The following is a 14936-nucleotide window of genomic DNA, read 5'->3' as shown; positions in this document are numbered from 1 at the left end:
GTTTTGATTTTTTTTCTTTTTCTTTTTTGTCTTGATGCCCATACAGTTTTGTATTTTAGAATTAAAAGTCAAATGTGCTGTTGTAAGCTGAGTGTAGTGATACATACCTGAAACCCTGGTTCCTAGATGCTGTTGTAGAACAACTGTCAGGAGTTTGAGGTTAGGCTGGGTTACATAGCAAAATCATGTCAAAACAACCTCTTTGTTGTTGTTGTTGTTGTTGTTGTTGTTGTTGTTGTTGTTGTTGTTGTCGTCGAGAGAGAGAGAGAGAGAGAGAGAGAGAGAGAGAGAGAGAGAGAGAGAGAGCGCGAGAGCGCGAGAGCGCCTGTGTAGTCCTAGCTGTCCTAGAACTCGCTCTGTAGACCATGCTGGCCTCACAGAGGTCCGCCTGCCTCTGCCTCCTGAGCGCTGGGATTAAAGGCGCACGCTACCACTGTCTGGCAAAATAAACATTCTTAAATCTTCGTAAGTTTGCAGCACTTGTAGTTAGCAATGTGAATGTTTTGTGGCTGTTTCTTGGGGGCACACTCTCGTATTGTTTGGAATTTTCTCTAGTGTGTTAACTTTTAAAAATACACATTTTACTTAGTTGATGTTGAAGGAGAGGATATACATGCACCATGTGTGTGGAGGTCAGAGGCAACTAGTTCACCTGCCGTGTGAGTCCTGGGGAATTGAACTTGGGTCGTCAGTCTTGGTAGTTCAGTGCCCTTCCCTGCTGAGCCATCTTGCTAGCTGCTTAGTATGTTTTTGACTTTAAAAAAAGAATCCTGTTAAGGGATGGAAAGATGGTTCAGCAGTAGAGTACTTCTTCCTCTTGCAGAGAACCTGGGTTTGATTCCCAGCACCCACATGGTGGTTTATAACCATCTGTAACTCAAATTCCAGGGGATCTGATGCCCTCTTCTGACCTCCAGGGACACCCGGCATTCTTGTAGTTTGTGTGTACACGCGCTCACACGTGCGTGTGCGTGTGCGTGCGTGCGTGCGTGCGTGTGGGCAAAACACCCTTACACATAAAAAAGTCTAAAAATTTTGAAAAAAGTCCTGTTAAGCACAGTGGTTAAAAATGAGAGTGTAAGGGGTGGAGAGCTGGCTCAGGGGTTAAGAGCACTTGATGCTCTTGCAGAGGCCCAGGTTCAGTTCTCAGAACCCGCTTGGTTGTTCTGTAACTTGGGTTCCAGGTATCTGATGACCTCTTCTGGCCTCTGTGGGTACCAGGCATACATGTGGTGCACAGATACAATCCAGACAGAGTACCCATATATATAAAATAAAGTAAGATACAAATAAATACATTTAAAAAGAGTCTAGAGCTGTAAGTTCTAAGTTGACATGTCAGCTTCTGTGCTTACTGTCAGACTGTAGACAAGCTCCTTAATCTTTCTGTGTAGTATTTTTTCAACCATAAAATATGTATAATAATGGTGTTTGCTGAAAATTCAATGACGTAATGTGTATAGTACAGCTACAGTGCTTATTGGCATGTGCTGAGCAGTGTTAGCTGCTATTGTTAGCATTTTCATTTTTCTGTCATTGTTCAAATAACAGAGCATTTGAGGTCATTGTTTTCTGTGTTGTGATTAGTGACGGTTGTTTTGTCTTTTCATATCTCCATTTTTACCTCCAGCAACATCCTAAATCTTGTACTGTGCCAGTTCTGAATCTCTACAATAGACTCTCCTCTTCACATGTTCCTCCTACAAGCCTGAGTATTGCCTTCTAACTCCGGGGAGAGTTGGATCTACATTTCAAGTCTATGCTTCTTAGCTTAGGCAATCTGATTCTTGTTTAGAGTCTACCAAGACCTCTTTGGTGTAGATCCCAAACCTAACAGATGTGGCAAAGTACATTTGGTAGTTAGTGACTGGAGGCTATAATCATGTCCTTTCTTGAAAGATGAGTCTTTGCTTTTTAGTTCTGAGGAACACTAATGTGGTAGAATTGCTTTTGCTTTCTTCCATCTATATCTGGAACTGAATACATGTTTAGAAATAAGCAGTTGCTGTTCAGGTGGCAATGTGATCTTTTAGATGTACAGCTGGCAAGTTGCCCACATGGCAAATAGATATTAACTCTACTGAGTTAATTCTCCACTGAGCTTTTAGGATTGGAAGATGCAGGAGATCTCCTGTAAGTATTTGATATTGGCCTATCTTTTCTTTGAAATTATGGAAAATTATATGAATATCTCTTTTTTATTTTTTAAGTTGTTTTTTTTTTCCTTTTATTTTATTTTACAATACCATTCAGTTCTACATATCAGCCACGGGTTCCCCTGTTCTCCCCCTCCAACCCCCTCCCCTCACCCCCAGTCCACGCCCCATTCCCACCTCCTCCAGGGCAAAGCCTCCCCCGAGGACTGTGATCAACCTGCAACCTGGTAGACTCAGTCCAGGCAGGTCCAGTCCCCTCCTCCCAGACTGAGCCAAGCATCCCTGCATAAGCTCCAGGTTATATGAATATCTTTTAAGCTAAATATCCTACACACACACACACACACACACACACACACACACACACACGAGAGAGAGAGAGAGAGAGAGAGAGAGAGAGAGAGAGAGAGAGAGAGAGAGAGAGAGATTGATTGAGATTCAGTATGTGGTATTTTTCTTCAAAGAATTAAGAAACCTTTGTTCTGATGTTGATTCCATTAGAATTTGGGATTCAAAACTGATGGAAAATTAAATTGTGTTGGTGTGATTGCAAGTCTCTTTAGTCACAATCCTCCAGCCTCCCAGGGTAGAGTATCTCTCCCGCCTCCCAAGAACTGAATAGCTTTATCTAGCAGGGTCTTCCTGGCTTTGGCAGTGGAGCAGTACAAAGGCCACATTGAGCACAGCTACTGGGGAGACCTTTTTCCTTCTCTGGCCTGAAAATGCTGCTCTGTCTCTGAAAAGCCCTGACATCAGCTCTTGGAAAAATCCAAATACTTGTCTTGGAAGAGGGCAGAAACACTTGCCTGGGCAGTGACTAATGGCTGTGCTACAGTTCCAAGTTACCAGACGTCTCTCAGTCATTTTATACTTGAAAATCTCTGTAAAAAAAAAAAAAGTTTTATCTTGAAGTGTAGCAGCCCCTCCATTGCTAATTTCTTCTTAATTCTTCTTCTTGAATAATTCAGTGTAGATGAAGCTGGGCATAGTGACTCACCTGTGATCCCAGCACTTGGGAGGCTTAGGCAAAAGTATCACCATGCATTTGAGGCCATTCTGAGATACATAATATTCTAGGTCAGCTTGGGCTACAGCTGTCTCAAAGAACCCAAAAAGGTAATGCAGAGTTCTCTGTTGAGGAGCTAGGGAAAACATCAACATTGTAAACTTTGTGTGCTTCCTTTCTACCTGTTAAGTGCTTCTTAAGTATTTGTTATTTGGGGTGAAATACACTGTTACTGTAAGCATAAACTACACTTGACTTTTTTAGTGTTCAGTTTGTGGAATGTGCAGGTTTATCATTTTTAATATTTTAGAGACCAGAGAAATGGGTGCCTTTTATTTTATTAGTTAATTAAAATAACTTATTTGTTCTTGTTTAGTTTTTATATAATGTTTTTACTTATTATTTGACAATTCCATGCATGTACATAATGTATTTTGAGCATATCTACATCCATTTCCCTGTTGAATTTTTGAGGACAGAGTCCTGCTATGCAGCCCAGGCTGGCATTGGACTTCAGGCCATCTTGTTCTTCAGCCTCTTGATTGCTGGGATTACAGGTGCTTGCCCCCAATCTTAACTGGAGTGTTTTTTTTTTTTTCTTTTTTTTTAAACTAAAACAGCTGACAGTTTTATTTTCACATTTCACAATATCAGTGAAAGCTGCACTTTTTTTTGCCCCACTTCTCTCTGTTGGGGAGGGGAAGCCTTCCTGTCATGCAGCTAGAAAACACTCAGGCTCAGCACCGTCATCTCCTGGTGAAACAGAACAAGAAGTACAAAACTGAGCCTTTCTGCTCTTATCTGTCTGGCCGAGTCATGCCAGGCCGAGTGGGCGCCATCATAGGTCGAGCAGGAGGTCTCATCATTGGAGGCCCAGGCATCATGGGCATGTGGCCTCTCATGGGTGGCCTCATTCCAGGAGCAGGTCCCACGAGCATCATCCCAGGAGGAGGAGGAGGGCCCGTCATTGGCATCATGGGAGGGCCTCCCATGTGGGGTTCAGGCATCATGCCAGAGCGAGGAGGACCCGGGAGACTGTGGGGAGGTGGGGTCATGGCCCCTTCAGGAAGAGGAGCAGAGAATGGAGCTGGAGGTATCTTTCCTTGTTTTGTCAGTCAGGCTCTGGGCCTGCTCTTCCAGCCATTTCTGGTAGGAGTCTTTCACATTCTCTTTGTGTTTCCGACCACTGCAGTGGAGAATCATGGGTCAGATACGTATCACAGTAGTCACAATAAAACTTAGGCATGTTGCTCCACAGGCCATTGGCTACCCAGTTATGAGCCACCTGGAAATCTGGAATGTTCTTTTAAACATAAATCAGACTGGGATTAAAACTTTCTAGTTGTCTTACATTATGAGTAAATTTCTTTTTTATAATTTTATTTTTATTTTATGTTCATTAGTGTTTTGTCTGCATATATGTCTATGTGAGGGTGTCAGAAGCCCTGGAACTGGAGTTACAGACAGGTGTAACCTGCCATGTGGGTGCTGGGAATTGAACCTGGGTCCTCTAGAAGAGCAGACAGTGCTCTGAACTGCTGAGCCATCTGTAGATAGAAGCTTTTCTGTCCCCACAGCAGCTTATAAAATAATCACTCAGAGGCTTAATATTAATTACAAATTGTTTGGTCTATGGCTCAGGCGTATTGCTAGCTAGCTATTACATCTTAAATTAACCCATTTCTATTAATCTATATTTTGCCAAGTAGCCATGGCGTTGCTAATCTGCTGGCATCTTGCTCCTTGGGAGGCTGGATGGTGTCTGCCCTGACTCCACCCTCTTCTCCCTATATCTCTCTTGGATTCCCTGCCTGGGTATAACCTGTCTTACCATACATAGGCCAGAGCAGCTTCTTTATTAACCAATGGTAGCAACACATTTTCACAGCATACAGAAAGACCATCCCACAGCACTTCACCTTTTCTATCTAATCAAAAAGGAAGGTTTTAACTTTAACATAGTAAAATTACATATAATAAAACACTTATCAAGCAGGAATTACAGTTACAATATCTAGTCTATTTGTAGTTGGCAAAATTAAAGAAAATATTCTATCTATCCTATTTTTTGTGAGTCTAAAGTTTTATATCTAATTTATTTTTTTATCATGACTAAGGAAAACTATAACTATCTAGTCTTCAACTCTATCAAAGACCCCAGAAGGATATAATATTACCTGAGTAAATCAGGAAGTGCATTGTAAGCAACTTCCAAATTTCTAGAAATGAAATTTGGAAGACATCTGGCTGCCTGGACAGTCATTCATAGTTCTCTTGTAACGTTGGGGCATCCATCTGCAGCTTACAGGCCTAGAGTATCTGGCAGACTTTTAAATGAAGCAGGAAATTTGAAGGACTGTTCATCAGTTGAAAGGCAAAGTTCGTCAGTCACTTTCCTCTGTGTCCTGCAGAATGTCTGGCAGTTTCTTCTGTGAAGCAGGAACATGAAGGACCATCCCACCTTGTTTTGGCAAAGTTCACTGGTCATTTTCCTATGGGTCCTGCATGTCCAGTTTATCTAACACACTGTCAAACAGTCCAGGCAAGAGCAGCTTCTTGCATCTCTCCAGCACCCATGAATACATTTCTTACATTTTTGGCTTCTGTCTGTTGTTGATGTCATCTCAGTACTACTCTCTGGGTCATTCTCTACACTGAGGCCACAGTGGACATTGTGTTTTCAAATACACTAAGTTGATTTTCCTTGCAGACCTTCGTGCTAGTTCTTTTTATTACCCTTGACTAGTTTTCTGGCCCTAGATCATCTCATGGCTTCCACTCTTGCCTTACTGTCTTAGGTTACATAACTTCAAGGCCTTTGAATAAATTGAATGACTGTTTAGTCACAGTCACATACCAGTGGGAGAGGAAAGATGTGCCACATGGTTCTTTCTTAAGAGGAAAGACATTTCTTTCATTTGTACCTCCTGTGGACTTAGTTTCTCTTTTCATTCCTTCTGTCTGTGCCAGTAAGCTTACTTACCAGAGAATGGTGCTACCATTAGGCCAAGGGGTTATTGCAGCAGCTGGATCTGCTGCCCTTTGGTCACTGGCCTTGGAGGGGAGTAGTAAACCCCTGGATAAACTTTAAGTTTTTTTTTTTTTTTTAAATAAGGAAGACATATTTTCTAGAGTCAAAAATAACTTCTATCCTCTGTTCTTTTCTCAGTGAATATTTATTGAGTAAATAAATTCATACAGAAAATGTATGTCAAATTGTTAAGTGTATTCTCAGGACTATGCTTGTTAGGCTGTAAAATCAAATACATGGAACAATTCTTCAAATAATTTAAAGTATGGGAAGAGATGAGCTCACAGGATATTAAAATTATTCTAAGTCAGTTAATTGGTATAAATAATGTAATCCAATAGAAGGAAGAGACAGTAGGGAACAACAACTGAGAAACCAAACTCAGCTGGCAGGCCTGTGCTGCAAGCTCCTTTACCCCTCTGAGCCATCTTGCCAATCCAGGTTGGATTTTTGATGATTTGTTTTTTTTTGAAGCGTAAAGTATGACAAGCTAAAAGTAGTAGCCTTACAGGGAGAAGCCTGGAAGGTATCACCTTAACAAATGACCAAAGCTAGTGTAACTAGTCATAAACATAACATGTTGGTAATCTGTACCTCCTGACTAGGTAAAGAAATGCACCTTTCTCTGTTAGGTGAGGAAATGGACATTCACCTCCATGTTCTTCCAAAAATAGCCAACATAGCCAGGTGGTGGTGGCACACGCCTTTAATCCCAGCACTTGGGAGGCAGAGGCAGGTGGATCTCTGAGTTTGAGGCCATCCTGGGCTACCGAGTGAGTTCCAGGAAAGGCGCACATCTACACAGAGAAACCCTGTCTCAAAAATAAAATAAAATAAAATAAAATAAAAAAATTAACCAATATATACATGGACAACTGATTTTTAATGGCAGTCCAAAGGCAATTCAGTAGAGGTACTCTTTTCTGCAGTGTGCTGGAACAGTGGGCTGTCTACGTGAGAAAAGATAAACATTTGTCTGTAATGTCTCCTGCAAAAATTATAAACACAGTGTACATCTAAAAATAAAACAAATTTATCAAACTATCTGAAGAAAACATAAAGAAAGCATTTGTAACTTTGGGTTAAGCAAAGATTTCTTGGAAGTTACAAAATGTGTGCAAAGACTCAGCTTCTAAATTGAGGCATGCACGGAGAGACTGGGGCTTAGGAGTTCGGTGTGTCTCTCTCTGAGGCACACAAAAACCCACAACCAGTGTAATGGTTTCTTAAGGTTTCCATCATTTCACCTCCAGTTCGGTCAAACTGAGACTCTCTTTGCATATAATTCTTTCACAGACTTCGTAAGAAATTTTATCATTTACTCTTTTCTGATATATTGGTAGGGTTAGTAAAACACACTTTCATCTGAAAATGTTACATAGTTGTTCCCTATGTCATTTATCTGTGTATCATCTAACCTGTGGCTGCTGTTGTGTGGTTCCTTGGTTTGTTTTGCTTAAAACAAGCATCAGTTAGCCGGGCGGTGGTGGCGCACGCCTTTAATCCCAGCACTTGGGAGGCAGAGCCAGGCGGATCTCTGTGAGTTCGAGGCCAGCCTGGGCCTCCAGGAAAGGAGCTCCAGGAAAGGCGCAAAGCTACGTGGGAAACCCTGTCTCGAAAAACCAAAAAAAAAAAAAAAAAAAAACAAGCATCAGTCACTCACATACAGTCAGTCACCCACATACAGTCAGTCACTTGGGCAGCAAAGCAGTGTTCTCTGGTCATTGCCTTATATAAGATCTATTGTTAGAAAAGTCCCTGCTGCTGTCCCTTTCCACAAAGGGTAGATGCAAGGGATCAGTGCACCTGGAGGAGCTGCTGTCCTTCCTTTTCTGTGTCCCCAGGACTCACGCTGACTGCCTTGATTTCTAGTCTAAACTCCCATGTGCATTCCTTCCTGTTAATGAGTTCATCCCAAGACTTCAAGGGGGAGTTTAGGCTTGGAGTAAAGTATTTGTTATAATATTGTCACCAGACTGAAAAACTGTACCTAGCCTAAATATTTATAAAGGAAATTGACCAAATTAATTAAGCAGCCATTTTACAGAGTAGATACTTTGAAACTATAATTATATTGTGGGGTTCAATCCCCAGTAATGAAAAAAAAGAATTGAGAGTTCTTTTCAGATTTTCATTTATTTGGAAGCTCTATATGAAATAAAAGTCAAGCCGTTCTGATGTATGGGGAGCTTAGAGTTCTATCCCCTACTCTTCATCCATGGTAGACCTCTTATAAACCCTAAGGGTCTTTTGTAGCGTAGGCTAAAACCAGTGCTGTAATCAAATGTTTAATGGTGTAAAATATGTTCATGTCTTATTTGTTTGTTTAGAGAGAGTCTGCCTGGGGTTCTCAGGCTGGTCTTAAATTCCTGGGTTCAGATGATCCAAGTCAGCCTCCTAATTAGCTGGGATTACAGTGGCATGTGCTACCATGCCCAGCTTCATGTTTTACTAAGTGAAAGTTACCAGATGATATGTTTAGTATGCTTTAGTTTTCATAAAAAGACTTTTGTACTATATGTAGAAATTCATGTAGAGAGCAAAAGAAATCATTCCATTCTATTACAGAGTAGAAAGGCTTTGCTTCATAGGAGACTTTACATTTTGGAAAGGATACAATCTCATTTCTCAGTCACTTGGGATTCTCTTGATTGTTATTTAATATTAATATGTAATATAGTGATTTGTTTAGTAATATTAGCATTGTAGTCTTATGTATAAAGCATATTAGAATAAGCTCCATTTTTAGCAGCAAAGAGAGAGAAAATAGAATTAATGGTCTATGAATTTCAAATGAGTTTTGTTTTTTGTTGCTTTGAGATAGGATCTCACTCTGTAGCCTAAGTTGGCTGAGAACTCACTGTGTAGTAGTCTAGGCTGGCCTTAAAAGTGCAGTAAATCCTTCTGCCTCAGCCTCTCCAGTGTTGGGATAAGAGGCTCGAGACTTGCCTGGTGAACTAAGTTTTGTCAAACAGCACTTTGAAGTTCTGGGGTGCTGCAAGAGGAATATTGGAATTGTTAAAGTACCTTTCTCCGGCATGCTTCCAATTCAGTGCTGTGTAGTGGGTCATTATTAACTGATAACAGTATATTCTAGTATACTGTGTGTTTTTAAGTTGCCCTCCTCCAGTTAGAATTCCTCTGTTGAGGGTAAAACAGAACCAAACACATCTGGGACAACAGCTGGTGCGAGGAGAAGGACTGGAACCAATTGCCAGGTCAAGATAGTCAGCAAGACTAGCTGGAACTGTGGGGGAGTCCACAAAGATTTTCTAGTGAGAGCTGAGCTTGCTTTACACAGCAGGGCTCCTTTAGGGGATGGCTAGACCACGTGCAAGGTCACCAGGTATTTGGGATGGTCTGCACTTGGCTGTGCTGGGAGAGGTCTTTTGTTTCGCCCCTTGGCATTCCTTTAAAAAGCCCTTTAGTAGAGACAGAAGGGGCTGGTGGGTTTGATAGCCTCCTGAGGCTGTCCTGCGTTTTCTGTCTGTCCCTCTCTCTATACTTCTATCTACAAATTCCTCATTTCTCCCTGCTCAAGAGTACCCTGGGGGAACAAGAGGGAGCCAGTCTCCCTCAGAACTGGGGAACTCTGGGTTTAGTGAGAGAGAGACTCTGTCTCAGTAAATGGAGAATGATTGAGATACTCAGAGCTAACTCTGGGCATGGAGAATGATTGAGATACCCAAAGCTAACTCTAGACGTGTGTACATGCACACACACACACACACACACACACACACACACCCTCTGTCCCTCTCTTCCTCTTCATACACAAATACACATGAAATTAAAAACAAACAACTTTATAGAAGTTAAGTATGAAATGGCACGTACGATGCTAATTTTTTACCTTTTTCCATAAAATTAGAGGATCCCTCCCACATATGATAGTTTGAAAGTTTGAGACATTGCAGTTTCATAGAAAAGCATGGTTTTGTGACATAGTAGTTAATTCTGACTGAGAGCTTGTTAACATTTGACACTAGATTCAAAGACAAACCTCTTTAGTACAAAACCAACCACTTCTTTTAGTGTTTCCTTTATATATATTTCTTCTTTTAAACTTTCTTATTTATTCTTTGTGTTTTACACATCATACATTTCCATTCCATTCATTTCCCTGTCCTATCTGTTCATATCCACCCTCTGCCTTTGCAACCTCCCTTCCAAAATAAAATAAAACTTGAGAGAAATAAAAGGAAAGCTCAATTTCATCATGGAAACTGTAGTGTGACACAGTGAGTCATGTAGTAAACCCTTTTGTCCATATGTCTTTACTTGCAAGTGTTTATTGCAAAGAATCATTGATCTGGTTCGAGGCCTCTGGTTTCTGCTACACTGTTGATACTGGGCCCTCACTGGGACTCCTCTTGATTATCCTGCTGTTGCTCTGTGTTGTGGAAATTCTGCAGCTTTAGGTCTGCAGGGCCAATCCCTTCATGTATTCCAGCAGATCACAGATGGGGTGGATGTTGGGCTGGGCCAACACATAACCCTGGCCTGCCAGCTCTGCTTTGTCCTCACCACCCGGGTGAGCTCTCCTGCATTGCCCTGGCTAGTTCACCCCTTGCCAGCGATGAGCAGGGGGTTGGGCCAGTTCTCCTGCTTTCATGTACCCAGGGTTGGTTCTGCCACACCTACACCTTTAGGGCCAGCTCTGCTGTATTGCTCAGGCATGGCGTTGGGGCCTCTCCGAGTGCGGTAGCTGATGAGGGGCAGGAACAGCTCTCCCACTCTTAAGACTTCAGGGCCAGCTCTCCCATCTGCCTCAGACATTGATGGGCAGAGCCGGAGGGGGGAATTCCCGCCCTGCCCCCATGCTGCCACATGACAGATGAGTAATGGGGGCAGCTCTCCCATGCTCACAACTTCGGGGCTGGCTCACCCACACCTCTGTCAATGGGGTTGCCTCTATTGTGCTCCCCACTCTGTCAATGGGGTTGCCTGCTCTGCACCCTGTGTTGCAGCTGGTGGGGGGCAGGGACAGCTCTACTGCTCTTGTGACCTCAGGGCTAGCTCTCCCACCTGCCTCAGGTGGTAATGGGGGATGGTGGTTAATATATATATTTCTAATAAATGTATTTTAATAAAAATATTTTCCTTAAAAGAAGATAATAAAGTGATTTCTATGGACTTGGGAATTGTAAAAGATGTAATTGAGCCGAAGAGATGGTTCAATATTAAGAGTGCTCTGAGTTCAGATCCTAGCAACCAAGATCCAAGCAACAGCCAACATGCCTGTATCCCTAGCATTGTATTTGGTGGGGGGCAGAGACAGGAATTATTACTGGGGGGCTTGGTGGCTGCCAGCTTAGTTCCAGGTTCTATGAAAGACCCTGTCTCAAAGGAATAAGGCTGAGTCATAGAGCAGGACACCTGATGTCCTCTGAGCTCTGTGCACAGACATACAATTGTGTGCGTGCACCCCCCACGTTTAATTGTGATGATATCTTTTATGTTCATATAGCCTCTTAAATTTCATGAATGTATAAAAATATACTTAATCAGCTAAGGTATAACAAAATTGGAGGGTATGTAAGCAAAAGTCTTATCCATAATATGTTTCTGTTGTAATTTTAAAAATGTAAGTATAAAACATGGTATCTGTACAATCTTTATGCCATTAGGGTTTTACCTACAAAGTGCATGAGGTTTTTATTTCTCTGTAAGACATAGGTAGATGCATATTGGTGTAATACCAGGAAATTGCAAACATCTTTAGAGCACATAGGAACTAAGCTTGTAATTCTTGGCTCCCTGTGTTCCTTTTCTGGGAGTTTTGGTCAAGTCTGTCTTTTGAGCTTATGTAGGGATGGTGCAGTTAAACGTCTGGGTATTTAAGTAGTAAGTGCAAGCTAAGCGCAGCACCAGATGGGTGGAGATCTCTCTCAGTGCTCTGTGACTTGAAAGTGAGTAAATGAACTGCTTTTCCATCTCCTAAGACTTTAGAAATAAAGGTTCCTTCCCCTGTGACTCTTAGTGAGAACAGTTAAGATAAACCCATTGTCTTATTTAGGGTTTCTGTTGCTGTGATGAAACATCATGGCCATAAACAACTTGGAGAGGAAGAGTTTGTTTCAGCTTACAGTTCTCCATCACAGTCTATCCCCAAGAATAGTCAGGACAGGAAGTCAAACAGGGCGTGGAGGCAGAAGCTGATGCAGAGGCCATGCTGGAGTGCTGCTTGCTGTCTTGCTGTCATGGTTTGCTCAGCCCATTTTCGAAAAGAACAGAGAACCACCTGCCATCTTTGCTTTAAAATAGAATTTAGTGATTAGAGAAAAATGGTTGTGATTTTAAAGGTTGTGTTTCTCTGTACTTTGTGAATATAGTAAGTGGACAGTGAGGTGGGTGTTGCCCTGTGCTCCTTTTCTTCTGCTTCTCAGTCCATTCCTGTCCCCTCCATTCTTTCCCATTTTCTTGTAAGAGAAAACATCCCAGGAAACTTGTTAATGGCCATGCTGTCTGGGAAAAAATTCTAGACTTCTTTGCCAGAACCCCCTGGATGTTGCAGGTCCTGGCAGTATGCATCACTGCTTGGGAGTGGGAGTTTTTATAGTATTCTAGGCAGTGGCCACAGTTGATAGTAGAAAACAAAGGGTAAGTTTTGCTTTGTTTTGATCTTCTGGAGTTCTGTAGCTCAAAGAACCCAAGCGTTTCCTTTGGTTGATAGACTGCAGGTGTGTTATCCTTAGTAGGCACTCAGCTGAAAGTCCTTCCCTGCCAATTGATATTCTTTGATAAATAAGAAAGAGCCTATTCCCAGTCTCTCCTTCTCATAGAAGGATTATCAGGTGACACAGGAACACTGTGTTGATTGTGTTGTCCTTTTGGGATTACCTCTTTTCTAGAACAGTGTCCTCCTGTTCCGGAATCCCTTTCCATGTATCATTGTCTTTTATGTTAACATGTCATGTATGTTACATGCATGGAGGTTGTAGATGCTTTCACTTTTTCTGTGGATCAGTTTGATTTGAATAAGAGGTAAAGTGACTTTGTCATTAAACTTGTCTATAGGGTTTGTTTGGAAACGAAACTGCCTCTATGATGAGTGGATTGCAGTTATTCAAATAGCATCTAATTCTCACCAAGAAGCCTCTCTGGCTAGGGAGGTAGTGTAGGCCTCTTATCCCAATGCGATGGAGGCCAAAGCAGAACAATCATGGGTTTGAGGACAGCCTGGGTTGTGTAAGGAGACCCTGTCTCAACTCCCCCCACCCCCAAAGAAAACAAACAAACAGAATAATCAACCCCTGCCCTCTTCTTAAGACAGGACTTTACTCTGTAGCCCAGGCTGGCCCAGGACTTGTTATGTGGTTGACACTAGCTTTGTACTTGGAACCATCCTGGCTCTACCTCCCAAGCTGAAGGCTTGTGCCGCCACGTCCAGCTGTAATACTTCTTAAAAAAGACAACCGGGGAAAACGCCTTGGTTCTTTGAGCTTCAGAACCCCAGAAGAACAAAGCAAAGCAAACCATACCCTTTGTTTTCTACTTGAGGAACATATTTTTAGTAGCTGATAATACTCCAAAGGTATTTTTTTTTTCAGAGTTTCTGTTATGAAAGCTAAAAATAAATGAGAATGAGATTTAAAGAACAGGTTGAAAAATGCAGTGGGCCCTCTGACCCCATTGTTGTCTTGTTTTGGGAAAGTTAGCGTAAGATTGTAATGCATTCTGATTTCGCATAGTCAGTAGCTGTAATAACACTCTTACAAGTAATGACCAATATTTGTTCTTGTTTTCCCTCTGTTTCAGGTTTCCCCTCAAAAAACCTATAAGGTAAGTTGTTCAGTTACTTTTATACAGAGGTTGGAGTTAGACTTTAATTAGAAGCATTCCTTTGAAATTATGGGGATTTTTGTGGTTTTTGAGAGCATGGATTTAAGTAGTACAAACTTTCATAATGCCTCACAGATTTCAAATACAACAGGTGTTGCATATTTTTTCTGGAACACAGCCTTGTTTTGATAATATTTCCAATGTTTTTAATGTAAGCATTTTAAAAGTTTATTCAAATTGACACTTTAAGGTCACTCCCTATGAAGAAATTGAATTTTAAAACTTGTGACTGTTTTGAATTGTGAGTTGCTTGGGGAGGTGAAAATGGATTGCTAGTTTGGGTATGTGTTGTCACTCGAGTGCCTGTGACTTCCTTTAATGAACTTTGGCACTGTTTTAGGACAATAACAGAAAAATACTGAAACTACTCGGAGTTGTCTGTGCCTGTGTCTGCCGCACACATCTTGAGACTCCCCAGCATCTTTTGTTCTCTCACCTAAATTATCATAGATCTTATTTAAAGTAATGGTAACATACCATGCCTAGTGAATCCAACCTTTCAGTTAACCAGAAGCATGTGTACCATAGGCTACTATTTTTCTTCTTTTTTAATCACCAAACCATCATCTGATGCTTGCAGTTGGCTAAGTTGTAATAAAAACAATAATTCTGATGTCATCTTGGACCCAAAGGCAGTGGCTAAGGCTTCAAGTTTATGAAGGCAGGGTTGAAGTGAACCGTTCCTAATGTAGTTTTGTTTTTAATATATTGTTTTTACATTTGTTACATTTCTAGAGTGATTTCAGCTTGACTAGACTATGTATAATGTCAGGGAATGTGTTGAGTTCCTTGAGGCGCTGTTTTCTGACTGTTACATGGAACTGTAAAAATCAGTAAACTATAGGCAGTTATTTTTAAGAATAAAATTAACTTTAATAATAAGTACTACTTTTACTAC

At 41.4% G+C, this 14936-nt stretch overlaps 1 protein-coding gene across 5 annotated transcripts in view; it reads left to right on the top strand.

The window, feature by feature from the left end:
- The window catches only part of Arhgef12 (Rho guanine nucleotide exchange factor 12), a 139559-nt gene that overhangs the window by 41823 nt on the left and 82800 nt on the right, over window positions 1-14936 (top strand). For 4 of the 5 annotated variants that reach the window (XM_076576065.1, XM_042280724.2, XM_042280723.2 and 1 more), the window contains exon 2: window positions 13955-13978. The exons of the other annotated variant lie outside the window; for it this stretch is intronic. In XM_076576065.1, coding sequence (XP_076432180.1) covers window positions 13955-13978 — 24 coding nt within the window. The remainder of the gene's footprint in view (window positions 1-13954; window positions 13979-14936) is intronic. 5 annotated transcript variants of the gene reach the window in all.

This window comes from Peromyscus maniculatus, chromosome 7 (assembly GCF_049852395.1).
Source record: "Peromyscus maniculatus bairdii isolate BWxNUB_F1_BW_parent chromosome 7, HU_Pman_BW_mat_3.1, whole genome shotgun sequence".
NCBI lineage: Eukaryota > Metazoa > Chordata > Mammalia > Rodentia > Cricetidae > Peromyscus > Peromyscus maniculatus.
This window is presented reverse-complemented; position numbering and strand designations above follow the sequence as displayed.